At 52.8% G+C, this 26,672-nt stretch overlaps 14 protein-coding genes across 14 annotated transcripts; 8 read left to right on the plus strand and 6 right to left on the minus strand.

Annotated features, from left to right (window-relative positions):
* Positions 1-1,130: 1,130 nt before the first annotated feature.
* Positions 1,131-3,365, plus strand: UMAG_10256 (uncharacterized protein; the record flags this gene model as incomplete). The annotated part of the gene is made up of 1 exon (XM_011389651.1): positions 1,131-3,365. One exon carries the CDS (start codon positions 1,131-1,133, stop codon positions 3,363-3,365), a length of 2,235 nt encoding a protein of 744 aa, XP_011387953.1.
* Positions 3,366-3,797: 432 nt separating this feature from the next.
* UMAG_10257 (uncharacterized protein) lies at positions 3,798-4,985 on the plus strand (the record flags this gene model as incomplete). The annotated part of the gene is made up of 1 exon (XM_011389652.1): positions 3,798-4,985. One exon carries the CDS (start codon positions 3,798-3,800, stop codon positions 4,983-4,985), a length of 1,188 nt encoding a protein of 395 aa, XP_011387954.1.
* An 85-nt stretch (positions 4,986-5,070) lies between these two features.
* On the minus strand, positions 5,071-6,501 carry UMAG_10258 (uncharacterized protein; the record flags this gene model as incomplete). Its single annotated transcript, XM_011389653.1, has 1 exon — positions 5,071-6,501. The coding sequence occupies one exon, from the start codon at positions 6,499-6,501 to the stop codon at positions 5,071-5,073; it is 1,431 nt and encodes a 476-aa protein (XP_011387955.1).
* A 297-nt stretch (positions 6,502-6,798) lies between these two features.
* On the plus strand, positions 6,799-7,254 carry UMAG_10259 (uncharacterized protein; the record flags this gene model as incomplete). Its single annotated transcript, XM_011389654.1, has 3 exons — positions 6,799-6,831; positions 6,905-6,991; positions 7,075-7,254. The coding sequence occupies 3 exons, from the start codon at positions 6,799-6,801 to the stop codon at positions 7,252-7,254; spliced, it is 300 nt and encodes a 99-aa protein (XP_011387956.1).
* Positions 7,255-7,569: 315 nt separating this feature from the next.
* On the minus strand, positions 7,570-9,375 carry UMAG_12169 (uncharacterized protein; the record flags this gene model as incomplete). The annotated part of the gene is made up of 1 exon (XM_011389829.1): positions 7,570-9,375. One exon carries the CDS (start codon positions 9,373-9,375, stop codon positions 7,570-7,572), a length of 1,806 nt encoding a protein of 601 aa, XP_011388131.1.
* Positions 9,376-9,975: 600 nt separating this feature from the next.
* Positions 9,976-10,866, plus strand: UMAG_01841 (uncharacterized protein; the record flags this gene model as incomplete). The annotated part of the gene is made up of 2 exons (XM_011389480.1): positions 9,976-10,281; positions 10,429-10,866. 2 exons carry the CDS (start codon positions 9,976-9,978, stop codon positions 10,864-10,866), a joined length of 744 nt encoding a protein of 247 aa, XP_011387782.1.
* Positions 10,867-12,254: 1,388 nt separating this feature from the next.
* UMAG_01842 (uncharacterized protein) lies at positions 12,255-12,684 on the plus strand (the record flags this gene model as incomplete). Its single annotated transcript, XM_011389481.1, has 2 exons — positions 12,255-12,351; positions 12,467-12,684. 2 exons carry the CDS (start codon positions 12,255-12,257, stop codon positions 12,682-12,684), a joined length of 315 nt encoding a protein of 104 aa, XP_011387783.1.
* Positions 12,685-13,005: 321 nt separating this feature from the next.
* UMAG_01843 (putative acetyl-CoA C-acyltransferase precursor) lies at positions 13,006-14,250 on the minus strand (the record flags this gene model as incomplete). Its single annotated transcript, XM_011389482.1, has 1 exon — positions 13,006-14,250. The coding sequence occupies one exon, from the start codon at positions 14,248-14,250 to the stop codon at positions 13,006-13,008; it is 1,245 nt and encodes a 414-aa protein (XP_011387784.1).
* Positions 14,251-15,523: 1,273 nt separating this feature from the next.
* Positions 15,524-17,197, plus strand: UMAG_01844 (uncharacterized protein; the record flags this gene model as incomplete). Its single annotated transcript, XM_011389483.1, has 1 exon — positions 15,524-17,197. The coding sequence occupies one exon, from the start codon at positions 15,524-15,526 to the stop codon at positions 17,195-17,197; it is 1,674 nt and encodes a 557-aa protein (XP_011387785.1).
* A 121-nt stretch (positions 17,198-17,318) lies between these two features.
* Positions 17,319-19,502, minus strand: UMAG_01845 (uncharacterized protein; the record flags this gene model as incomplete). The annotated part of the gene is made up of 1 exon (XM_011389484.1): positions 17,319-19,502. One exon carries the CDS (start codon positions 19,500-19,502, stop codon positions 17,319-17,321), a length of 2,184 nt encoding a protein of 727 aa, XP_011387786.1.
* Positions 19,503-20,038: 536 nt separating this feature from the next.
* Positions 20,039-20,686, plus strand: UMAG_10260 (peptide-methionine-S-sulfoxide reductase; the record flags this gene model as incomplete). Its single annotated transcript, XM_011389655.1, has 1 exon — positions 20,039-20,686. The coding sequence occupies one exon, from the start codon at positions 20,039-20,041 to the stop codon at positions 20,684-20,686; it is 648 nt and encodes a 215-aa protein (XP_011387957.1).
* A 608-nt stretch (positions 20,687-21,294) lies between these two features.
* On the plus strand, positions 21,295-22,126 carry UMAG_01847 (uncharacterized protein; the record flags this gene model as incomplete). Its single annotated transcript, XM_011389485.1, has 2 exons — positions 21,295-21,689; positions 21,790-22,126. The coding sequence occupies 2 exons, from the start codon at positions 21,295-21,297 to the stop codon at positions 22,124-22,126; spliced, it is 732 nt and encodes a 243-aa protein (XP_011387787.1).
* Positions 22,127-22,404: 278 nt separating this feature from the next.
* On the minus strand, positions 22,405-23,248 carry UMAG_10261 (uncharacterized protein; the record flags this gene model as incomplete). The annotated part of the gene is made up of 4 exons (XM_011389656.1): positions 22,405-22,755; positions 22,860-23,012; positions 23,105-23,165; positions 23,244-23,248. 4 exons carry the CDS (start codon positions 23,246-23,248, stop codon positions 22,405-22,407), a joined length of 570 nt encoding a protein of 189 aa, XP_011387958.1.
* A 355-nt stretch (positions 23,249-23,603) lies between these two features.
* On the minus strand, positions 23,604-25,631 carry UMAG_01849 (oxidative DNA demethylase; the record flags this gene model as incomplete). The annotated part of the gene is made up of 1 exon (XM_011389486.1): positions 23,604-25,631. The coding sequence occupies one exon, from the start codon at positions 25,629-25,631 to the stop codon at positions 23,604-23,606; it is 2,028 nt and encodes a 675-aa protein (XP_011387788.1).
* Positions 25,632-26,672: the final 1,041 nt, after the last annotated feature.

The raw sequence follows: 26,672 nt of genomic DNA on the forward strand, positions 1-26,672 counted from the left end.
AATCGTGAATCGCGAATCGACTCGACTCGAATCACTCACGACTCTGGGGAGTTTTTAGACATGAGTCACGAGTGATTCACGATTCGTAATCTGAGTCCAGATGTGCTCTGCTGACGACGTAACATTTATTTCCGAATCTGTGTTCCGCGTCTCGTGCCTCGTGCCTTGCACGTGGGTGTTCTGTATTCCACGCTCGTCGCTGCTCGCTGCTTGCTATGCTAGAATCGCGATTCACTTTCTCGACTTCGCTGGCCGTAGGTGATCCTACTATCTTGACGACTGAGAAAGGGGACATCCATTCGTGATTGGCGATTAGTAGATGCCACCTCTATACGCACTTATTGATCAAGATTCACGGTTTGAATGACATCCTCAGTCCATTTCGTGATTGTGTTTGTTCATCAAACAAGCGTCAAGGTCTTCGCTTTGGAAGACGACGAAAGACTCGACCAGACGCTGCCCGCGCCGTGCTAGGATTTTCCAAACACGAATACCGGCGGCAAAGGCATGCAGGGCTCTGGATTCATGACTTGTATTCGCATTCACGATTCGCATCAAGCTCTTGCCAACGCGCCCCACCTTCCATGCGTCGGCGTTTCGGGTCGGGGAGTGTCCGGAAGCCGAGCGAGAAAAGCTGAGAAGCGCCAGAGAGACACTTTACATTCACGATTCGTGATTCGAATCGCGAATCAAGATTTTAGCGTAAAACTTGATTGAATTCACCGATTTCATCAAAGGTATTCGAGACCGATTGACTTGAATAATTCAGAAGAGCCCACCGAACTTGACTCACACCGCTCAAAACCTAAAATCCAAAAGTCTGCGAGTGTGAGTGCCATCCGCGTGCCGTGTGCTGTGTGCCGTGTACCGTGCGCCACTGCCAGTACGTAGATGAAGTCGAAACCCGCGCATCCCCACAAGCACACGGAACTCAAAACTTCAATCAACAACCACCACCCGCCTACCGTGTCTATCCTCGTCTGTCCTCCCTTTCTCACCAAGGACTCCTTCCACAGTGTCGTAAATTTGGTTCATCGACAACGTTGCACAGATTGCGCTGGTGAATTCACCTCTTCTCGCTTTTATTCTTACCACACCCATCTGTAGAGCCGGCCCAGACGTCGACAGACATGCCGCCGGCGCATCGCGGTCCCACCGGGTCGCCGATGGATCGATGGACCGATGCCTCGCCAAGTGCCATCTCAAGTGGCTTTCAGATCGCCATGTCGTTGGGTCCGCAACCTTCCCTCAGTGGTCTCTCGCGCAGCATGACCGCCGCCAGCTTTGCCAACACGGACGACGAAGATGAAGACGACGACGACGACAACGACAACGACCCAGAAGGCGTTTCCTCTACCAATTCTGCAGCCAAGAAGGCCAACACCAAGACTACAAAGTCCAAGAAAGCTACTGTCACCTCTGCTGCTGCCACCAAAGGCAAGGATTCCAGGGCTGCTCAACTTAGAAAGGAGCAAAACAGAGCCGCTCAGCGAGAATTTCGACAGCGCAAGCAACAGTACATACGTGCTCTCGAAGCCAGGGTCGAGCTTCTCTCTTCCGATCACGACACACAGGTCAACCGTCTTCGTTTCGCTTTGCGTCACTTGCTCGCCGAAAACAACACTCTGCGTGGCATTGTCGGCAATCTGGCGCATTTCATTGGAAAACGTAGTATCGGTGGTTGTCTGGTCGAATCGGGCATGACCATGGAAATGCTCGAAGCAACCATGAACTCATCCAGCGAAAAAGTCATGTCGGAAGCATGGGCCAACTGGCCAGGAGCGGGAGAATGTGAAGCGCTCAAGCAGATTCGCAAGGAGAGCAACATCCCTGCCGAAGGTTTGCCTGAAAGCAAGCTTGTCAACTACTTTCGAGACACAAACAGCAAAGCTGCCAACAACGCTTCTATTTCGGACGCTGCCAACAACAGCGACAAGAAGAAGAGGACCATGGATGACGCTGCATCTAAAGATGCCAAACGAAAACGCAACACGGACGACCTACCCCCCACAGCCGCTCCGATATCCACTTCAAACCAGCCCGCATCCAACTCTGCACAAAGCAGTCCCTCCACCGTGTTCAATGTGGTGACAACCGCTCCAACCTTCACCGCCTCTCCCCACAACATGAGCAGCATCGACGATCCATCCTGGCAGCAGCAGCAACAACAGCAGCCATCGCAAATTCCCTATGCCCTCCCGAACCAGTTCTGGCAGCCCGCCCAGGGCGGATTCTCGCGTCAGGATCCCGGCGGCGTCGATTCCATGTTTGCACAGACGCTCCTTGGAGGCGGAAATGCGAATTTCTCCAACTTGGCCTCGCTCTTTCCCGACCAAGCCGCCATGAATCAGAACCTCTTTTCGCAACCAGATGCAGCTGCAGCCAGCTTCAACGGTCTTGTATCTACCAACAGCAGCAACGGCGATGGCGCCGTAACCAATTCGAATCCTGCTTCCAACTTCCTTTTCTTTGGGGCTGGCTTGCTACCATCGACGTCCAGTTTCGCTCCAACGCCGGCAGCCGCTGATTTGGCAACTTCAGTTGCGCCTGGTGGAGGAGCTTCCGGTGGCACCCTTGTGATGCCATCCAGAGCGACAGGCGGGATTAAGACGATCATGCTTCCAAGCAGCAGCCGATTACCGCCCGAGCATGTGCGCGCTCTGCGTCGCCGATATGCTCGCTGTGTTGCCCAGGTGAATCGGCTCTGGGCCAAGCGGGGTGCTACGTCGTTCCTAAATCTGCCAAACGACTATCAGCTGGACGAGGAAGACATTCGATTCATCGAGCAGCAGGAAGCCACCAATCCACACGTGAAACTCGCCGCCATTCGATTGCCAAACAACTGGGACGAAGGTGACTTTACCTCGAACGGCAAAAGCGGAGCACCTCAGGGCAGCTCCGAGGCTGAATCTGCGTACGACAATAACGACAAGGCGGACAAATTTCTCCAACTCGCGTACCACATGAACAACTACCGAATCAACGCCCACTACAACCTTCCTCCCAGTCTCAAACCGACCTCACTGCAGCGATCTACGCCGCACGACCCGGCGATCGACGGTATGCCGTGGCCGTCGATCCGTGACAAGATGATTCAAATGCCACAGCTCGAGCCGCACAGCGTCATCATCGACCTCATCCGATTCTTGGCCGTGTTCAATGGCGATCCTAACTCGGAAAAGACGTGGGTGTTGACTCTTCCGTTTCTCATCCGATATCCGCAATTGGCAGATGCAGCATTGCTCGCCAACACAAATGCGCACAGGGCGACAAGAGGCGAGCCAGAGGTGACCATGGATGACGTGTGGAAGGAGCATCACAGGTTTCGCGAGTATACACAAGCCAAGCTCAAGGAGATGAATTGAAACCGTCGATGCAGACCACGTGGTCTAGTTTCTGTTATCTCACGCTCTCTCGTTTGTTTGATCTGCCTTCTGTGTTTTTGTGAGGTTTGAGACCGTGCTACGCTTCTGGACATCGATACGAGCTCAGACGTCGCTGCTGGAGGTAGAGCAAGCTGGTAAAAGGCGTCGTTTAGATGGTAAAGATCGATCGTGTGGTGGAGTAAATCGGGGCGCTCGTCTAGTTGTGAGTTTCTCCACACTCACGACTTGTGACTTGTGATTTTTGAGATTCGTGATTCACAGATTCAGCTGAATCACGCGCGACGAATTTGTGTGGTAAGTTAGCCAGCGGCTTGGATTGGATTCGTGATTGATTCTTCCTGACTCTGGCGCTGACAGAGTTGTCGATTTGCCATCACCATTGTCATTTCGGCTTTCGAGGTTCGGCATACGATGCTTAGACCCGCCTCTGTGGTGGGGTTTGGAGCATCTGTGCGGACAGCCATCGCTCGTGGCTCGCTTACCGCGAACCATCGGCTGTCTTCCAGCAGCTCCAGCACCATCATCGGCCGTTCCCCAGCTTCGTTTTCATCTTCGTCTTCCGTACCCACCACTTCTGCCAGTGAGAGAAGCAGCAGCAATGTTTCCTCCTCCTCTACTGCATCCATGGACCATGTCAACTTGAATGCACGCGCACACTACCGGCCGTCATCGCACCCGCACCCTCACAAACGTACCAAGCTCGGCCGCACACTCTTTGCCCTAGGCTGGATACCCGTCGCCGCATTCATCACTTCGCACCTGTACAGCCTCGGCAACGTCACCGGTGGATCCATGTCACCCACCTTCAATGGCCCACACTCAATCGCATCCGCTTCTTCAGCTCGTTCGGATGTGGTCCTGCTGAATCGAACGATCAAAGTTCAGCTCGATCAGTTGAAAGCGGGTGACATTGTCACGTTGATCTCGCCGCTAGATCCGAGACTGTTGTTGACCAAACGGGTCATCGCACTTCCAGGAGATACGGTGAGAGTCTGGGTTCCAGCGGGCAAAGCCGGTGGTCAAAATGTCGGTGGTAGGCGAGTGGGGAGGTGGGCACGCATCAAGATTCCGCCAGGCCACGTGTGGGTGGAAGGTGATGCCGCAGTCGACATTGTTCCAGGCAGCCTTGAACGGGTCGTCAACTCGACTTTTACGCCCGAATCATTGCGAAACAAGAGCAGAGACAGTCGAGAGTTCGGGCCGGTCCCTATGGGTTTGATCACATCGAGAATCGAGTACATTGTTTGGCCTCCAGAACGGTTTGGCAAGCCCAAACCTCGTCCAATTGCTTCATTGTCGAGTGCGGCACAGTTTCCGCCATCGTCTTCAACGCGCATGCCGGCAGACGATACATCTACGCAGGTGAATCCGAGTCTAGCGAGGATCTTGGATGAGATGACTTCCATGGCGCCAGGCGCGAGGACTAAAGCGCATCCGGACGACTCGGTCATTAGTCCGTACGTGGATTGGAGTGGTCCCGAAGCGAAGGAGCATCAAGATGTAGCAACAGCAGAACAGGCGAGAGCAGACAAGGAGAAACGCAAGCATGCTTGGAATCATTTGAGCAGAGGAGGTCAACTAGGTGATGATGCCGAGTGAAACCTACAACTGCGAGGTACTTTACCCTCGTACACATACACAAGCCCGTTCGAGACGTAGCATCCTTGGGCATAGCCAGATGTGTTTACTGATCTTTCACCCAGTGCACCAACCGCTCGCGCTGCGACTGTAGCCATTCGTCCGCATGCAATCCTCTCTGAACGAACCATGCATCCTCGACTCCCCTCTTGACGTTTTGCAACGCGGAACTGTCTGTGTCTGCTTTGAGACTCTGCACTGCGCGATCATGGTCCCAGTCCGGGTCCGCATCTTGGAGTTTGACCCATCTCGGAGCGAGACACCATGCTGTACCGATGGTATCGTGTATACATGCATCTTGGGTGCGGACGAGCCAGGTGAGTGTCGACCAAGCGGATAGGAGAAGCAGAGCGCCAATGAAGACGAGGGTGTTGGTCAAGATTCCTGCCGCTGCGGTACCTGTAAAGAGGATAACCAGCATCACTAGGCTAAGGAGAGACGCTCTCGAGTTGAATACGGTCGGCAACGTTTTGGTGACGTAGGCGATAGGAGCCCAAACCACATGATACTCGCGTATGTCGTCCAGTCCGATCACTTGTACATCTATCTCGACCGCCAATTCCTCGTTCTGCCTGGATGTTGCGTTTCCGTTTGCTTGCACTTCGACACTGTGCACTAGCTCCTGCACGCGCGTTTTGAGCAGCGCGAGATCCCAGCCCCACACGCACTCGTTGCAGACCAGATGCTTGGAAAAGTGTCGATCGTCCGCAAACCTTTCGATCGCCTCTTGCAGACCAGACGATATCAAGCGCGACGTCTTGCGCTCGCGTGTTCTCGCGAAGACGGATGACAGGTCCAAGTCGCCTACGGAGGCAGACGCGTCGAATACCCTATCCACTTCCTCTTCCGGATTCAATTCTGTTGAGGATTGGCTCGAGCGGTGCCGAGGCAGGAATTCGTCATTCAATGGTGTCCAGGGTGGTAATCTTGTTGTCCGCAGACGTTTGTGATATCTCTCGATCTCTTCTGGGCTTGCGTACAGGGGTTTACGCTGCGAAGCATTCCACACTTGCAACGCCGCACTGTCGCATGTTCGCAATTCACACTGATCACCACATATCGATGCGGACCTCCCTATAAATTTGCGCCCGACTTCCCGTAGTCGTCCAGCCCACGACATTTTGCTTGCACCAGAAAGCCCGCGAAAGCACGGCACATCGTCTGCGAGCGCAAAGGGCAACGAATCCTGCAACCCCATCGCCGGTAGTGGCAGGTCGACATACTTGGCACTGCCACAAGTGATTCGCAGGTAGAGCTGCTTCGAGGGTGCATCATGCCGGCGCGTATCCAAGAGGAACGTCTTGAGCAGATCACTAGCATCGTTAGCTTGCGAGCGGTACGGCGAGAATGCGAACGTCCGTTGAGCTACGCGGCGTTGCGCCGAGTCAAAACATTCGACGTCATCGTGGAAGTCGAGAGGTTGATAGCCTGACGAGGAAGGCGGGTAGCACATCCCGTTTTCAGGGATGGGTGGCATACTCGCTGGCTTCCAATCACGTCTGCAGATCGCTCACTTTACGAGTTGTTGGATCGGGATGTGCAAGATTGGTGCGAGCCGAGAACGAACAGGATTCACAGAATGCTTCAGGCTGGTGGAGGTGTGGCTCGATCCGAATCCGAGTTCCGAACCCTCGCTCTTTGCAGGGTCCAACTGACTAAACCATTGCCTACCTCGATCACGATCCACGTCATTTTCTGTCTTCGTTCGCTGGTGTCCGCTTGCGTCCCTCCGCCAGCATGGCTAGCATATGCTCGTAGCACCCAATCAAGCGGCATGTCGCGATCCGACGATCAAGTTCGGCTTCAGGTACGCAACTACCAATGCTTTCTTTCCACGCTTCTCGCTCGTACTCACCTTCTCATCCACTCGTGTTCGACAGACCACACCAAATCGAACCATAGGAAGTCTCATCCTGCTCTCTACCCTGACCCTGTTCGGCCTCTATACCCTGTGGACAATCGTACTCGTAAGCCTTGCCCCTCCTTCTGTCTCCTGCAATTCCGTATTCATTACCACTCACCTTCCACGTACGTCCGATTGCGTTTACAGCCATTCTTACCAGACGACTCGCCCGTTCATACCTGGATCCCAGACCGAAGATGGGCAATCACCCTTCCCTCACTGGTGCTCGTCGTCGGTTTAACCACTGTAGGCGTATATGCGGGCTTGCTGTTGCGCGAGGACGCGCTCCACCAACTGGCCCAAGAGAAGCCAGTTTTGCAGAAATGATGTTGATTGTCTCGAAAAGCGACCATCTTCGTCTCTTCCACCGTCTCTTCCACTTAGCACAAACAAGACCACCGCCACACAGGCAAATTACGAGAAGAAGAGCCAATAACAAATCAACGTTGAATACCCAAGCATCCGAATACGAGAAAGTGTCATGATGAAGTAGAAGTACAAGCAAATGCAACATTGCAAAGGCAGATGCGAACCCTCCAAGCTTTGCGCGAAGTGAGGATCCAAGGAAGGAGCAAAATCGAGCCTCCGTCCAGAAGTTTGTGGTGCGGCTGAGCTCAGTACGCTGCGGAGAGCCAGCCCATTCTACTTGGTGCCGAGAACACCGGCAATGCAAGCCGACGAGCAGGTGACAAGGATACCGGTAAGCAGTGAAAGCGGAGCCAGACGGGCAATCGCACCACCACGGCTCGGGGCGAGACCAGAGAGCACACCAATGTTGATACCGAGCGAACCAATGTTACCGAAACCGGCAAGCATAAAGTTGCAGATGAGAACCGAGCGGTCCGAGAGAGGGTTGGCGCTGGTCTTGATCTTGGCGAGATCCGAGTAAGCAACGAACTCGTTGGCGACAATCTTAGTGGCCAGCAGCTGAGCGACGCGCAGCAGCTCGTGTTTGGGGGCGCCCATGCACCACGCGAAGGGATAGAGAATGTAACCGAGGATCAAGGTGAGGGTAAGTTTGTTAATCGTCCAGAAATTGCCAATGTAGGTCAAGACACCGTTGACAGCGTAGAGAAGCGAAACAATGCAGAGCACGTTGCAGAAGATGAGAGCAGCGACGCGAACACCGAGCCAAGCACCGTTGGAGAAAGCGTGGAGGGCATCGACAGCATCCGACTTTTCGTTGATCTGGATGTTAATCGAGCCGGCAGTGACAGGGGTCTCAGTCTCAGGCACGACCATCTTGGCAGCAGCGATGGAAGCGGGGATCGACATGACGGCGGCGGTGATCAGGTGGGTTGGCTCAACACCCATCTGAACGTAGGCGAGGAAGACGGAACCAGCAATGGTAGCGAAACCCGAGGTGAGCACCTGGAAGAGCTCGGCGTTGGTCATGAGATCGAGGAAGCTCTGCACCAGCACAGCGTTCTCGCCCTGACCGATGAAAGGCGAAGCGGCAGCGACGACAGCCTCGGCACCGGAGATGGCCATAAGCTTGAAGAAGAACCAGGCAAACTTGCGGATGGCCCACGACATGACACCAAGGTACGAGAGGAGCACAACGAGGGCAACGAAGAAGATGATCGACGAGAGCGTGTCGATGAAAAAGTAGTGTTGGCCAGCAAGGCTGCCCCAGAAGAAGGCGGCGCCGCCGATCTGACCCTGAGCGAGCAAGTCGGCAGCAGCGAAAGCGAGCCACTGGGCTACGCTATAGAAAGCACCCGTCTTGAATACCAGGAGACCAATGATCATTTGCAAACCAAGTCCGGTCATAACGGGCTGGAGTTTGATGCTAGCGCGGCGCGTTGAGATGGCGTAAAAGAAGCTGTTGATGAGGAAAAGGCCAAAGAGCGAACGGGCGCGGTCGCCATATCGCGACTCGGGAACCTCCTTGATCCCGAATGCACTACCAAAGTAGAGGGCGAGAAGAGCGAGCCATCCTAGAGCAAGCTGGCCGTAGTGGGGGACCATGCTCCAAGGCTTGGAAATGCAAGTGGTCCAAACAGTCTCGATAGCTTGTGCAAACGGAGCCTTGGGAAGGTAGCGATCGTTATGGAAGAGAATAAGCAGAATGAAGAACCAGGACCAAATTGTGGTGATGACCCATCGGTGGCGAGTCTCCTCACGGATAATACCAGGCAACCACCATCCAAGAATCAAGCAGATGAGGAAGACATCCAGGAGAATGCGGGTAGCCTTGTGAGTGCGGATCGAGTGCCAAAGCTTGCTGACGCGGCCAGGCTCACCTTGAGGGTGAGGCTCAATTGCTTCAATGGGAGGGCGGCCGCTGCTCTCGATATCACGGTCAGATGACGAGTAGGCGACCTTATCGTCGGCGACATCGTGGTGGGAGCCGGTGCTGGCAGCGGTAGGGTCCTCGATAGAGGCATCCTTGGCGAGCTGTTGATGAGACGTGTCCACAGCAGCGGACTGAGGAGCGGACGACATGATGTTGAGCAAGAACCAAACGCTCCGTTCGAGGTGAGCGAGACAGGAGGAAGAAAGGGGTATCTAGTGGCAATCCTCGGAGGCCAACTGCAGTGCTGAAAGCTCAAGACACGTGAGAAGCGCTGGAAGAGGAAAGAGGAGGACGCGGAGGGGGGGCAGGAGGGAATGAAGGTTGGGAGGCGAGCATTCAGGAGGGCAAGCAACCGGATGATATAGGAAACAAGACGCTGGCCCTGGATTCTGAAGCGACAATTGGCTAGATAGGAAGGGCGAGATGGAGAGTGCTGCCACCGTATGGTTTGGCGCAAACCAAAGTGCCTATCAACAAAACCAAGGAAAAAATAAAATTAAAAATAAAAATAGTAATAACTAAGCGACAGGTGAAAAAACAGTCAAAGACAGCTGGCTGTGTGCTAGAAATTCTGTTAAAGATCAATTTACCGCAGATAGAGTCAAGTAGCACAAACATGGTCCTACAACAAACTGTGAGACCCCACGAGAGGCTGCAAAAGACGACCGCTGCTCCGTTCAAGAGCTCTCCCTGTCGCTGACGCGCTAGGGTGTAACTCGGCTCGGCATGTGCAACGTATCAAGCCGAACATGTCAGGAACGGTTTGGACACAGATCGAGCCAGCTAAAATGACAGGTGGCAACGAGGGTATCCAAGGGACAGCGAGCTGGGGTTTTCAGGGACATTTCACGAAGGGCCGCACATCCAGAATTCTCTTATCACGCCTGTCTTTGAGCAAGACAGACACAAACATAATCAAGTGCAGGTTCAAAGGAGTTCGAAGTGGTGGAGGTATCCAATTGGAAATCAGGAACAAGAAAGGCAGAGGCAGAGGCAGCAGCAAGGCAGCCAATGAGACGTTGAAAAGCAATTGGACCACAGCGCGACAGACAGAGGTAAGAGCGGGGCAAGAGCCGGTCGCGACACAGAAAGTCAGGTCCGAACCGGTGGGAAGGCAAGTGCACTCACGAGAAGCCAGGAAAGTATCGCCTCGAGACCCCTCCGTATCTCTATGGGCAACAACCGAGCATATATGCCGCTAGAGTGAATGGGGGCGTGAGAAAGAGAGCATATCATTTGCCATCCAGTCGGGTCTGGTACGAAACAGCTTGAGTGAGAGGAGGGTATGTAGCAACATCGAGGAACACCTGGCCGAGTTGTCACCAGACACTGTGGGCGTGGTTATCAGACCGGCACTTGGGCAGAGAATCGCCACCGACAGGTTCAGAGGCTGGGAAGCTTGGAAACTGCGTCGCACGGAAACAGGAAAGCTTTGTACTAGGCTGGATGCGACGGAAGACGAAGCGAAATCTAATTTACAAGGAGCAACGTCTTCCGAAGCAGGTGTCGAATCAAGCGAGCCGACCAAACCTGGGCAATCCACCGCCGTAATCAAATTATCCTTGTTAATGATGTTATCAACAAACTTCTCACTCCTTTTCAGCGCTCTCACACTTTTACAGATGTCCAACTCCAGCTGACTCATGTCAGATCAGTCCAGGCTTTCTAGGCGTAACCAACGAAAAGTCTAACCGTGTGCAAGAAAGCACAATTCACGATTGCGTGGTTGCCCAGATACTGTGTCCCGCAATTGACCGACAAGTTAAATTTGCTCGGTACTTGCGTAGAATATTCCAATCGCCGCAATTACAGTGTGGTGACTGTTTGCAAATCAAGGTCGAAGTTAGCTTGCGATACATATCGTTAAACCCCCCCCCCCCCCCCAAATATATAATAAAAGTCTGGTGGCTGTGAGTGGTGGAGCAACCGGGCAGAGCGCTTACTATTTTCAACATTTTTCAGGGACTTTTTTCTTCGGCTGCCGAGATGATTGGAGGCCAAAAAATAATTCAACTCTCGGTCCTAACGGCGGATTGTGGGTCTTCCGAAAACGAATCCGTCGCAAGTGAGGGGTTTTTTTTTCTTTTTCTCTCCGGTATGACTGGCTCAGGCTTCCGCCGCTTTGGTAGAGGGAGCTTAACGACGACTGCACCTTATTCTGTGATTGTCACGCGATACACTCAAGGTTGGCAGGCAAACATCATTTCTTGAAGTGGAAACAGACATGTTCGCAAGAGAGATTGGGTTATGCTCGCCATCATATTCACGATTGCAGTACAGCCCATATCGAGAAGGACAGGATTTGTGTGGTCACGCGGCCTAGACGAGCCTGTCACGGAACGCGTTCTTCGAGATGCATGCAAGCATGCACCAATTGACCAAACTGTGTTCCTTAGAAAATTAAATCTTGCGGCCTGGACCGTTTGTGTGCGACGCCAGCGCCAATCATAGAAGCCTATTTGTCAATCTTGTTTGGCCCGTCCGAAGCTCGACCTGCTTTGCCGCAACCTGAACTGGTCCAATCATGCCAGGCTCTGATCAAAACTAGAACACATTTTTCTCCTCAGATTTTGGAGGACCAACACCACCGCTTGAACCGACAATTCTAAAGTGCTCGAAGCCGTGTTGCATCTTTCGATGCTCGACGATAAGCAGAGCGGATCGAACTCGAACTTGTTTTTGTTTTAAACTTAGCTGTAAAAGTGATTATCCAACTCCGTTCCCTTGAGCATGGCCAAAAATCAATTCTTGATTGAATTGCATGCCATTTAAGTCGGACCCCGTCGTCGAGAAGCAACCTCTGTTCCTTCCGAGCTTCCACAGATCAATCTAACACTGTGTCCAAGCCAAACAAATTCGTCCAGATCGTTCGGCTGCTCGGAAGGCAACAAGCACCATCATCCTCACACTCGGCAGAAATAGCATGTCGTGTGCTTGGCATCACACGACCGCTTGCTCTTCCCACATGGCGCCCCACAGTTTGCTCGTTTCTGCTCGCCTGCTCTTGTTTCCTGCACCTTGATAAGCAATGAGATCCGGGTGTTGTTCGCTATCTTTGCCAACGTTGATTGCTGGCCCCCGCACGGCAGTGGCTTCGGCCAACTCCGAACCTCAACCTCCGGCAGGTCTGTATCGCTCTGCCTTTTTCATGCCTGCGTGCATCTGCATCTTTTCGGCTCGGACCATCAATAGAGGCGTGTGTTCGTGACCCTGCAGCAACACCTGTGACTTAAACTGCAGGTGTCGGGTGTGCACTTGCCTATCGCATCGCCCTTCCCGCACACACATCGCACGGAACTCAAATGCCGACGATAAGCAATCATTCACCCACCGCCCTCCTCGATGTCTCCCCCACCACCTTTCCATCTTTGGAACGGCATGACCACTTCCATGACGCTGAACTGCGCCACCACATTCACGCACGCGACTTCAGCACAGCACGCGATAAGACCACGTAATCAAGCCACACTTTCATAGCCAGGGCCGGTTGAATTGGTTATGTACATAGCAGAGTGAGCCCAAGGTCAAGAAACAGGTCAGGCAAACAGGTGTTGCTGCTGGTGCAACCCAGCTTCGACAACAACAGCGACAATTGTGATACCAGATTCGCAGTCAGGGCAAGAGCAAGAGCCACATAAGTTTGCCATCTATTTTATCGAATCGCCGATCTTATTTCTCGATCCGCCGAGTCGTCCTTGCAAAATCGGAGTGAAGATAAGCATACATTCACAGATATACATGGACTGCATTGAACATAGCTGTTATGTAGGTGGGACCATCTACTCGGCAATGACGAGCGATGCCTTACCGTAGCCAGTACCACAGCAGAGCGTAGCTACACCCACCTGTTGACCCGTCCTGCGCAGCTCGGCAAGCAAACTCGTCACCAATCGTCCTCCCGAGGCGCCCAACGGGTGACCCAACGCAATCGCGCCACCCTTCGGGTTCACCTTAGCAGCATCCAGCTTGAGCGTGTCCATCACCATCAACGACTGAGATGCAAACGCCTCGTTGAGCTCCCAGAGATCCACGTCGTCCGTCTTGAGCTGGAAGCGTTCGAGCAGTTTGGGCACAGCCTCGGCGGGCCCAATACCCATCACATCTGGCTTGACGCCCTTGGTAGCAGTGCCTACCCAACGGCCCAAGATCTCCATCCCCGCCGCTTCGGCTACATCTCGTCGAGCCATTGTGAGCGCAACGGCTCCGTCGCTCACTTGCGACGAGTTGCCGGCGGTGCTCCTACCATCAGCGCGCATAAAAGGCTTGAGCTTGCCAAGCGATTCCAACGTGGTACCTGGGCGGATGCCTTCATCCTGGCTGATCAGCTTCTTGCCCTCCTTGCCCGTCTCTGTGTCTATCCAGCGCACCTCGATGGGTTCGATCTCGGATGCGAGGCGTCCATCCTGCTGGGCAGCATCGGCTTTGCGGTGCGACTCGGCAGCGAACTGGTCTTGTCGCTCACGGCTGATGTTCCATTGTTCCGCCACTCGTTCCGAAGTCTCGCCCATTGGCAAGATGCAGTCGCGCGCGTCGACGGACTCAGACTCCTTGAGCCACGGGCTCAGATCGACCGGGATAGCTCGCGAGCCGTAATTGCGCGTCATCGACTCAACACCTGCCGCAATACCACACTGGATTTCTCCAGCTCGGATGGCGTTGGCGATGTCAGTGATGCTCTGCAGCGAACTAGCGCATTGTCGGTTGACTGTCTTGTAAGCCGAAGTGATGGGCATACCGGCGTGAAGTGCTGCCATACGTCCCGACTTGGCTCCACCGAGCTCCATCAAGACGGTGCCCGTGCAAATGTCTTCGATGATATTCTTGTCAACGCCGCGAGATTCGAGCCTTTCACGGGTGCGTTGCAGCACGTGTGCGAGGAGCTCTTCGGGGTAAGCATCTTTGAAGCCCTTCTTCATACGTGCGATGGGCGTTCGCAGCGCGGTGGTAAACACGACATCGTCGGCTCGCTTTTGCAAAAGGCTCTGCAAGCCTTTTCGTGCAACAGGGCTACTTCGAAAAGCCATGTTTGGTAGTGATCGCACAATAGAAGCGTGAAGGAGGACGTTGCTTGACGCGGTTTCCGACTTGAAAGGGTTTTGCGCTTGTTCTTGAAGAAACTGACTAGCTTTTGTGTCTCGAGTAGGTGGACGTAAAGAGTTAAACAGAAGTTAGATTGGAAAGGAAGAAAAGCCTCCCATCCGAAGTCATCCCTATTAAGCTGCGATCCCGAGAACAACTGTTTGTGGCAAGCGTGTTCGCGGGCGATTTCCGCTTGCTCGTTACGTTCTTCCACCTCGGCGGTTGTGGGGAATCAGCGTTCACCAAAAAAGTGCTACTTTCCGTCAATTCCGTCTTCTCCCACGCGCAGAGTCTCCTGAACTTTCTTCCGCTCCGCGGTAATCATCCGCGAGTAACCGAGATGAAAATATAGAATCGGGCCGATCGAATTTCCCCCTCTTGAGATTTATTTACCCCAATTATTTGTGCTTTGTAGTTAATAACACAGTATTAAACACGAATGGAAGCCCAAGACGCTGTCAAAGACGGCGATTGACATGTTCCAGCTGATAGTCGCTTCTATATATCAACACAGTCTGTGTCAACGCCTCCTGGACCTTTTGTAGACGAATCGAGAAGGTTGCGGTCAAGTCCAAACATTGACTGTATGCAGGTACAGGCTTTGCTGCGATTCCTACGTGTAGACTCTACCTGTATCGTCGCAAGCTGGCCGGCGAATGAGTTTTGTAACCCTCGACTCGGTAGTGCGGCATGCGTCTGCTTTCCGCCCACGTGTAACGGTGTTGAAGTAACTTCTTGGTGTAGCGCCTGGTCGTCCTGGCCGGACTCCTGTTATGCTCTGCTACAGATCCGTCTGTCTATAAAAGCGATGTTGAGACATTGAAACGTGTACCTGAGCAGAGGGCTTCCTATCTTAAGTACAAAGTTTCGACACTTTCAAGACTTTGGTCCCTTCCTCAGGCATCATCCCATCGCCCATCGCCTCACAAGCCCCAGCGCGAGCGCTTCTTTCTTTCATTCAGCGGGTTTTTCGGGTGTCACCATAGCCTCGCTGGTCGAGCTGCTCAACATAGATCCTCTTCACAAGCCCGAATTTCTCGTTGCAACGTCGCTGGAAGGCGATTTCAACAACATCGCAGGACACTTGACCGACAGAATTCTGTGAGTACACTTTGGATTCTTCAGAAAGGCAAGCCCGCTTTCACATTCTTTCCTTTCCTTTTGTGTTGATGCGCAAGGCTTTACGATTCTGCAACAAAAAAATCATTGCTCGCCAGAATGTCCCGAATCTGCGCTCGAAATGTAGCGCTGCTGTGCTTCATTTTGGCTACCATGCTCAATGTCTTTGGTAGAATCGCCGTTCATGCCGCTGTACTGCCACGCATAGTGACTTTGAAGGTCGCACCGATGCAAGACGATGTTTTGACCGTGCCAACACCATTACCCTTCGTGGCGACGTATACTCTGTTTTTCAACAGCAACGGAGCGACTAAGGCTCCCCCCACCCTTTCTTCGACTCACACCTCGAGCAAATCCAGCTTTTCAACTTCCTCTTTAGCTCCTCCTCGATCGACTTCTAAGACTGCTCCATACTCAAAAAAGAATCCGAGTTCGACACGGTCTTCCGCCAGCCATGCATCGACATTCGTCAATGCCAAAAAGATGGCCTCTGCTTCCTCCACGTCTTCCTCCTCTCAGCACAGTACGGTGTTTCCAACCGTCGCACCAGCTACACCGACATCCTTGGCAAAGCAGAGACCTTCGGTCGATGCAGAAGTACTACCCCACAATTTTGTCAACAAGATTGAGACACTGGTTGAGACGTATCAAGGAATGACGGGTCGAAAGGCGCGTCAATTGGCACTCATCCTGTCCAACCAGACTGATATCATCGCCAATGCTTCTCGAACCGACGTGATTTTGTCTGATCTGGCAGAAGCTTATCCATCGACCAATGCCACTGTGGAGAAGAGCTCTGCGAAGCAAAGTCCAGCAACGCTTCTCTCGAATACCAATACGAGCGCGTCTGCTTCGGCAGGGATCTCGCCACTTGCGCAGCAATACATTGTCCAATCTGGGCGCTCCAGCTTGGTCTTGTACTCCAACACGCCCGATTATGGCCCCAACGAGGTGCGACACGATCTGCACGTCATCCGCGCATGGGCGGGAGATCTCGACCAGCTTTCTACACCTTGCTTACTCGACGAGACTGTAGCTGCCATCCTTTCTGCTTCAGCTCGCTACTATCCGGAACTTTCCACGCGCGATGCAGCCCGTGTGATTATGGCGGACATCAAAGCCGAATCGGATTTCGACCCTGACAACGTCTCCGGTGGAAGGCTCGATTCCGGATCCAGTTGGGGATTGATGCAAGTCTCGCCATTCGCAAGTGGAGAACTAAAGCTGTTTCAAGAGCATGCGGCTGTCCAGAGCAACACATACTCTTGGAGTCACCAATGCAACGTTTCCACCACACCAGTCACGAATGGTGCTGGACCATTGTTGGACTGGGAAACAGGCAAGGCATTGGATGTCAACAACTTGAACAACCAAGATCTGTTCAGACCATGGGTCAACATTCATGTCGCCACATGGATCCAAAGCAACCTCGCTCGTACTTCCAGTCAAGATCCTTACAGCTGGCAAGAGATTTATTCCAAAAGCAACCGGGCCAGAAATAGCAGCGGGAAACTAACAACACCATCATGGCTAGCCGTGGATACAGCTTTGATCGGCTCAGGTTTGCCAAGGAGCTACCTAACAGCGTTGGGAAGCTGGGTAGCAGGTCCCGCAGTCGACGGTTACGGCAGCTACACTCAACCTGGAGACAACGTCAGCAAGCCGTACTTCAACAACATCGTACAGGGTCTCAGCGTCCTCTTCAACTCGACAGTGACGACGTCTTGGTTGAGCAGCCTCACTTTGCACGCTGGACTCATCGACTACCACTAAAATTTCTCTCAAGACGGCGCGCACATCGTTTTCGAATCATGTAACAACACGCTGGTTCTTCATCCAACAGAGATTTGGAACATTTACGAATTACGATAATGTGAATGTGTGCAAGATCTTGTCAACAAAACAAGCTAGCGATCTTGTCTTCGACCTCCTGCTCTGTCATGCGAATATGCTTGCTCGGATTCTTTGTGAAATCGCTTGCCTTGTGTTTGGCCAAGAAGCGAGCGTACATGGGACAGACGAGGCGAGTGACATCTCTTGTCAGCCTCTCTTTCAGCTCGTGATCCTCTCTGTTGACCGGATACGCGCGATGCAGCCGCTCCAGATCTTCGAGAGCTTCGTAGAATCTAGCGAACCGATCTTTAACCTGGTTCTTTTCCGATCCGGATCCAACACCGATGAGCTTAGATGTGGCGTGACGGTGATACTGTGTAGCATTCAGAGGCTGATCGTCCATCAGTGGAGCAACGACAGGAGACCAGGCGTCCAGATATGACGTGTTTGCCTGCCGCAAAGCTGTACCTAGTAGATCGTTGCCCATCTCTCCCAGATGCAGCGAGATAATCGAGACGCTGCTGCCATCTTCGGCTGCGCCGAGGTAGCTCGGTAACGGTGCAGATACAGACCGCCGGAGATGTCCAATGTTGTTGAGTAGGAAGACGGAGGCGGTGGAGGGCTGGCGGATGGCGCGAGATCGAGCCTCAAGCGAGGTAAGCACAACAGCGACAACGTCATTGAGATAGTCGCCCACGATGCTCTGCTTGCTTGCATCGCTATCAAGTCCCAACGAGAGAATCGGTGCTACACCACTCGACATCATCCAGTTTCCGTTGCCAAGGGTGTGCAAGAGCGGCGAAACAACGTCGCTGTACTCGGTAATCTGTCGTATGAACTGAAGTCCCAAGTAAGTAATTTCGTTGACCGAGGTGCTAGGGACTTCAGACACTTTTCGTGCAGGAATTGCCTTGACGTCTTCAATGAAGCGCGGGAAGATGCCGATGGCGGTGTTCTTGAGCTTGCTGTAGATCTCGAGAACTTCGGCAGCAGGTGCAAAGCCGGTATTCAGGTCCAGCTCTGCTCTGTCAATGGGCGATGTGCTATGCAAAGGCGCTTCCGGAGAATCTTCCATGGCACGAAGTAGCACATCCCATCGACCTGTTAGAACGATCCCAGACAAAGCGCCGATGAGATCCAGCAAGAAAGAGGTGTGAGTGGCTAGATGCCGGCGAACATGCGATTGCACCGTACCGAGCGACTCGATGAGAGCTGTGAGAGGTTGCGATGCAAGTTGCGAAAATGTCGAGGCAAGCAACAGCGTCTGCTTGTCGAGCTCAGCCGAGGTCATAAGTCCCTGCAAGATACGATAATCGTTGTCGAGCATGCCGTAGTACGCTTCGAACAGCTCGACGGCTCCAGCTTGGCCTCGGCGGTAGTTGGAGTGGCTGTCAAAATCATCGTCTTGCGTAACCATGACCATGCCTGCACCGGTGACGCCCGTACCGATCTGTTCGAGAGCGTGCTGCTGCAACCTTGCTGCTAATGGAGCGAGACACTGTTTAAGATAGTCGCCCCTGACGCTGGCATAGACAGCCAGGCCAGCCGACATGGGCGCAAAACCAGTACGCGGGTGTTGTGGTAGCGTGGAGAGGTAGTTAAATATAGGCACAATTGCGTTGTGTGTCGTTTCGGAGAGCACGGGATAGTGAGCATTTCGACTGTACTCGGACAAGTCGATGGCCTCGGAATCCGCACGTACCCAGTCTGAGATGACAGTGCAGAGGTTGCGAGCGCCAAGCTCGATAAGGTCGTTCATGCGTTTCATGACGCCTTCTTGACTCTTGAGGTTGGATTTCTGCAGGTAGTCGAGACCTTTAATGACGCGGTCGATGGTGTCCATGTAAGGACGTGTATCACTGGCATCAGGGCCTTGCTTTAGAAGCGGCTGTTCGTCAATGACAACATCGTAGTGTCCAAGCGTCTTGTTGAGGGCGGATAAGGTTAGGTCAATGTTATCCGACATACGCGCAAGTTTCTGCGTGCCCTTGTGGATGGGCAAGATGCTGCCTTCGAGCTTGATGAGGCGCTTGTCAAAACCCGAGAGAATCGTAGTCATGCGACCGGTCAGCGTGGCGAGTTTCCTCTGATTCTGAGAAAGCATCTGCAGCTCGGCGAATGCGACTTCGCTGTCATGGTGAGTTCCGACGCCTGCATGGTTCGGGTACGCGGACGAGCTTGCGGTGCGAATCGACCTTGGATCGAGAGAGGAGGAGGCCTTGCTAGACTGGCCTGCGTACGACATTGTGAGCCTCGCCTGCGAAGACTGCCCACGTGATCGATCAGGTTAGTCGCTGTATATATCAAGCCATACCGATCGAGCAAATTATGACTTTGGAGATCAAGATGTTGAGGAGGTAAGGTCCGAATGGGTGCGTCTGTGCGTTTTGTTGGCAAGCGCAGCGCGAGAACAACACTTTCAAAAGATCTAACATGAATGAAGTTTCGCTGTAGCACCTTCCGCGGTCGATTCGTGATACGGCTATACTTTTTTCGGCTTAGACAAGTCACGATTAAGAAAATTCCTCGATGATCACGTCATCTTGTATTATACCATCGTGGGCAGGAGATCACGATATTGTGAGTCCCATGCCCCTGAGCAACTTGATAGGCCGCGCACAAGCAAGCAAACAAGCAAGCAAGCAAGCAAGCACATATTCGGCACTTACCAGCCTTTGCTCCGTACCACCATCCAAAGCCCATCTGCAATCATTGCCCAAGTTGTGCGGCATATCACTTGGCACCGTTTTTGGGCTTCTTGCGATCATCTATCTACCTCTGATGAGCCGATTCTTTTCGCTCTTCACCAGATCATCGCAACCTCTGATCCAACACCTCGGACCACCGACCACGCCTACCGCACAAGCCGCCCAGGAAGCGCTCAAGGGTAGCAACGCCGCTATGTCTGCACAGGAGACGGCCACGGTCGCTAACGGTTGCTTCTGGGGCACAGAGGACATCTACCGCAAAGCTTATGGAAACGGCAAGGGTCTGCTCGATGCCAAAGTGGGCTTCATCGGTGGCCAAGAGTCGAGCAAGAACCCATCGTATGAGGAGGTCTGCACAGGTCGCACTGGTCACGCCGAGGCTGCTCAGATCGTGTATGACCCGTCCAAGGTGTCATATGCCGAGATAATCGAGTTCTTCTACCGAACCCATGACCCCACGCAGCTTAACCAGCAGGGCAACGATCGAGGCACACAGTACCGTTCTGCCATCTTTGCGCACGACCAGACGCAGCTCGATATCGCAAAGAAGGTGACCGAAGAGGTGCAGAAAAAGCACTTTGACCCGAAAGGCAAGAAGATTGTCACGCAACTCGAGATTCGAAAGAAAGAGGACTTCTTCCCTGCGGATGACTACCACCAGAAGTACCTCATCAACCATCCTGATGGATACCACTGCTCTACACATCGATACTGGTGGTGAGAAGGAACCAAATACGTATAAATGTAAATGCATCCACCGATCCTCACACTGAAGCGAGCGAGATTCGAGTACCATGTCTTGGGCAAGAAGCACAGGGGCTATGTGCGACGTGTGGCTGCATTGTGTCGCTCGGGCATGACTGTACACGTTTACCTTTCTTTCTTCGTCTATGTACACAGTACATCCAGTGAGCGAGTGTGGCAAATCTTTCGCGTACATGTGAGGCACAAGGCACTCACGACTGGCATGTGTTGGCGAGGGTGAGGCAAGAGCGTGAGGGTTCAAAGTGTTAGATTGTCAGGGTCCTAGGCGGGTTAAGAAGTTGTGATCTCTGGATGATGGGCAATCGCGGATTCACGATTTCGCGTCTGATGTGCTGGGCGGGCTGCATTCGTGATTCCTGCACATGGAACCCCACGTTTGCATCCAAACACCGGCATACTTCTCATACGATTCTGTGTTTCACTTGTGGCAACAAGTCACGAGTATCGGGAGTTCATAGATCGACGTTGCATTTGACCGTTCAACTACAGATGTCATTCTATTTCGTCTCAGCTACCATCATCCTTCTCTAGCGAGTTGATCTTGGAATCAAGCTTCCCTCCATGATGACCAACGTCGACGCCGCTCAGGTCCTTAAACAACCGACCGGAGCATTCGACATCGACCTTCCCTTTACGAGCTACGACGATTCGCATCCGTTGCATTTTTCCTCTCGTCCCTCGGAGAAAATCGATGGATTCTGGTATATCATCGGCTCGTCGTTGCCTCTTTGGAAACCAAAGAAGAATGTCGTAATTCGATACATTCCTCATCCCGATGCGAATGCGAATGAGGTTAGGTTTACAGACGAGATTCGTTCCGAGTCTCGCTCGAAATCGGCTGAATCAGAGGTGGTTTCATCGTCGGAGTTGCAGTCCAAGTGGAAAAAGGAAGAGAACTGGCTGAACAAGGCATTTGGTATAAAGGGAACAAATGTGTTGCAGAAAGACGCTAAGAATGGGTAAGCTCTCTCACTGCTTCTCTGTATGTCATCTCATACCGAACACGCTGACACCTGTACACTCTTCTCTATCTTTGCTACACATCGTTGCATCTACCAGCGCTTCGTACCAATGGACCGGGAACGGACTGCTACGATTCTTCCACTCCAAATGGCAGGTCATCGGTTACGGTCCTTACGACCTCGACGATACATCGCGTACCAAGTTCGACTGGCTCGTCACGTACTTTGAAAAGACGCCCGCCACCCCCGCCGGCATCGACGTGTACGTCCGAGACCCGCGCAACATGCCCGACTCCACTTCTAAAGCCATCCTGGAACGCATGAAAGCGTTGAAGACCAAGTATGAACAGGACCCCGACGAGAAGCGCAAACAGCTTGCAGAGGAGCTCTCGAAGCTTGCCCAGCAATACTTTGACATTCCGCACGACGTATAAATTCGCGATTGACTTCTGCCGCCTGTCGACTGACATGGCGACTCAACATGCAATTTTGATACCCTTGTACTGTCATTTTGGCGGCGGTCTCTGCGTGTACGATTGTGGTTCTGATCGGATTTGTAGGGGTGTTTGCTGCGCGTGTCTTTGTACGAGAGCCACGAGCGTTGATACGCGCCATAGCGATCTGGTTTGCGTGTTAAGGCCAAGAGCCTTTTCGATTGAGTTGATAAGAGTACAAATACAGCTTGTTCTTGATTCGTTTGTGCGATCCATTTCTACGACCAGTCCAGATCATCATCGTTGAACTTATTCCACTGTGGATTCCTGCTTGACATGCCCACATCCAACGCAGACGCATCCAGCAATGGTTTGCCATCTGCACCCATCGGACCTTGCGCATCGATCGGTAGACCATCCGGACCTAACTTGCCTGCGGCTCGATCCTTGATCGCTTGTAACCAGCCTCCCTCATCGATTCTTTCCGTCTCCTGCGCCGCAGCACGGCGGTAGTAGAAGTCCTTTCTCGGATCGTACTTGATGCGATCGTCGCGCAACATGCGATTGTCGACACGCGCGTCTTCGCCTTCCACCGAAAGAACTGCCTGCGGTGTTTTGGCGTCGATCACCTACGAGCCCAACAGACCAGAATCAAGAAAGGTGCAGAAAACGTAACGCTACGACGGTAAGCAAGACATAACCATGAGAGCGAAACAAGCTGAATCAGACGTACGTAATGATTATCGCAATGTGGACAGAACTCATCCGACTCTTCGTACTGCGTCAGATCTTTGCGAAAGGCTTTGCGGCATTTCTTGCAGATGAACGCCATCTCGATCGTTTTGCGGAGCATGTGATCTTGTGATTCCGCATGGCATTCTGGACACTGTGTGAAGAGGGAGTAGCGATGGTTGTCAGATCCGACCGTCTCTATGCTTGACAAGTGTCTCGGAGAACAGTTCAAACGGGTGGACATACGTCGAAAAACTTCTGACAACAAGGTGCCCGAATCGATACTTGTGCGTTGAGGATGTGTTTGCTGTGAGGCATAGTATAGTTGCAGCCAGAAATCAGCATCGTGTGCGTTGAGAAGAGCACGGCCAACAAGCAAGCTTACCACATGATGAATGTATCTCTAGTTGCAGCAGAGAGGATTTCGAGGTGTGAAAGGAACGAGTTTGACTTGTTCGGCATCTTCCAAAATGCCAGAAAAAGTGACACACACGCGCCAGGTAAGTGCTTTGGAAACCAACACTTAACGCGATTGTTTCACGTTTTCGTCCGAGACTCGGTGAGCTTTTCAATTTGCGTCGATTTAGCCAGACTGCTACACGAAATGAAACTATGGTCAGATACACTCATGACTATGTACGATGACAGGAAACGAGAGATTGCGATGAAGATACTCTGTGATTACTAGGTGCATACATGGAAACAAAAGACGTCTATCAGGCAAAAGGCAACGATAGTAAGGAGGTCATGCATCAGCGCCATCAGCGCCATCAGCGCCCTCTTCCTCCTCCTCCATCTCGATAGCGCCGATCTCGTATTCTCCAATCACATCCCACCTCGAGCCTCCCGCTGACGCAGCCAGGTACTTGACGAACCTCATCACACCCTCGTCCCTCAGCACCACGCTCAACGTGTTGAAGCTTGGCGTGAGGTTGAGAAGAACGCCATCGAAATCGTCGTCCGCCTCGTCTCCGTCATCTTCGATCATTTCGACAATCTCTTCCCCCTCATCATCTTCAGCATCCTTCATCACGGCGTCGGCTTCGTTTTCTTCGTCATTCGCCTTCTTTTTACCGCTGTTGCCACTCTGGTAGACAGCCGGGTCTTCTTCGCCCTCGTGAGGTGCCATGTAGCATTCCCAGCCCCCAATGTCTCCGCTTTCCCACTTGGCAGCCAGATCCTTTGCTTCTTTCTTCGAGAGCATCTTGGATCCCGTAAAAGAGGATGGTTTGACAGGGGCGACCTTGCCTTTCTTTGCTTTGCTTGCCAGCCCACGCGGACCAGCTTTACGCTCTTCTTCCAGCGAAGGCTTGACGACATCCGGGGTGAGGTTAAGCGTCACATCCAATACAGGTTCGGTGTCGGATCGTGCCAGCGTGTAGTCAAGGCCAGGACGGAACCTTCTGGCTTCGATCGGTCGAGCTCCCAATGGGACAAGCTGTGAGATGTTGGCGAGAAAATGTCGGAAGGCAATCGAGGGGAAGAGGACTGTGCTGAGCAGCTTGAGGAGCGCACCTGCATCCGTGGGGAGCGGGTTAGGGACAAGTGTGTTCTGCGATGCAATCTCGCCAGCTTTTTTGGGCGTAGCTTGCTCTGACTGCACAGCGTATCGCTGCTTGTGCGGTGGACCGGAGATGCTCCACTGCTTTGCCTCGTTATCGGCATCATCGACCCGATCCGTACCCACAGCGTGTGGCTGGATCCTTGTCGACTCTTCGCCTTTGCCAGAGGTCCACCACTGGAATCCGTCCTTTGCATCCGCCTGCCGCAACGACTTTTCCAACGACTGGGCGATCTCTTTCTTCAAGATATCGGACAGCAGAATGTGCGAGTCATCACCAAACTGTTCAAACAGCTGTTCTTGCGTCTTTGCCACCAAGTAGGCTGGATTGAGGAATTGAAGCAAAAACTTCTTCTCGTCTTGACTGAGTGGCGAGCCAGGCAATGGGGTTTCGAATTCTTCCGGATAGGCTTCGAACAGTTTTGCGTTTTCCTTGGCCGAGAGACTCTCGAGACTGCTCATTTCCTTTTCCACCTCTGCCTCCTTCTTTTCGTCTTCTGTGGTGAAGCCCTCTTCACCTTCTTGAGGTCGGTGGAACCAACCGGAGATGCTGAGTCGGGACTGACTTGGGTGAACGACTTCCTCTACCGAGTGAAATGAGTGACCAGGCTGCACGGTAAAGAATGTGAATTGGTTCCATTTGGGCGGGATGATTTTGCTCGGCAAATCGTCGGGTGTACCCTTGGTCTTGACGGGATACAGCTCGAGTGCGCCACCCCACTCTGGCTGCCATGGCTGATCCGGATCTGGCAGGTAGAGGATGTATGATACTCTTCGCGTAGAGATGACATCGTCGTGATTGAGCAAATGGCATCCTTGGCGATAGTCGTTGATGCTCATGTCCTTCTTTTTAGCGCTGAGTGGTCCGCAACCCGTGACCCCCTGGAGCCAGCTTCTGAACTCTTGCGAATAAATGGCATTGCGAACGCGCAGGAGGTTCTGCAGTCGACCGGCTTCTTCCTCTGGCAGACCGTCGAGGTTGGCAAGGTCACCGGTTTGGTTGACCTTGTAGATGTCGGTTTCCTTTTCCGCGAAGCGCAGCTCTTCGATGATCTCCTGACGAGTGGCTTTGAGCAGGTCCTCGTTGATCAGGGCAGGGATGACGGCGTGTTTGTAGGGCGCGCTGGCTTCGTACTCCTTGTTATAGGCGGAGACCGTAGACGAGGCGAGGAGGTCGGGCGCAAAAGCCGTGGCCACTTCGATGGCGGACATATCGGTATCGATCTCACCCTCAACGCAAAAACGCAGGGTAGAGAGCTGAGCAGTGATGGTTTGGAACTAAAGCGGGCACAAAGCTTTCAAGGTGGAGGAAGATCTTCTCGAAAAACCTAAACGTATCGCTTTTCCAAAAGTTTGCACTCATCCGTGATTCGTGATTCACGTTTCCCGTGCGATTCGGTCGTTGGCCATCTCGACCTAACATATTGGGAAATGACCCATGACGCACGACCCACCACACGTGACAACCACGAATCGTGAATTATCCCCTGCTGTGAAAATGCGTTCGGAAGCGAGACTGCTTCTCTGCAGGTCTGATCTCGGAGCGCTAATCGGGATCGCCAGCTCGCTATTCAGCCCGCGCCAACGGCGTTACCCCACACTTTTTTTTTTTTTTTTGCCGCCTCTGTCTTTGTGCCACAGCCGATCGAGTGCACCGTGACGATGATGTAGTAGCTCCTGGTCGGATGCAGATGCTTGTCACCATGTTAGCCGAATTGTGCGCTTGTTTTGCCCCACACAGCTCAAACAAGTGGTGATTCCCGACACGAGGTCGTGCTTTCACAGATCAGAAATGAACATGGCTGTGATACAGGGGGACGAGTGGGGATGTGGATAGACGAGCAGGGGACGGTTGTATTTATCTCGTCTGAGAATTTTCTATCGTTGTGGACGTTGAGAGTAGTTGCCAGATTGGTGATTTGCTAGATTGGAATGAGTGAGACAGCGTTGGGTCGTGCCGAGGCGCAGCATTGCATTTCTGCTTTTTTGTCTACTTGTGACTTGCTTCACACACTCTGGTGAAAGGTGAAAGCACTGTCGTGCAACAGCACGCAGCAGTCGCACAAGACCTCGAACGTTGACGCCTATCTCGCACAACGCATATATACCCTTGATAGCCTATCCCTCTTCTCTCAGCCGCTCCACATCCTAACAAACCTCTGATCGCGGCCTACTAGCCGAAATTGACCAGCAAACTCATCTCGAGATCTCCCTACGAGCCAGATCTTTCCGCGCGCACGTTCCACTCTGGAG

This window comes from Mycosarcoma maydis, chromosome 3 (genome assembly GCF_000328475.2).
Source record: "Mycosarcoma maydis chromosome 3, whole genome shotgun sequence".
NCBI lineage: Eukaryota > Fungi > Basidiomycota > Ustilaginomycetes > Ustilaginales > Mycosarcoma > Mycosarcoma maydis.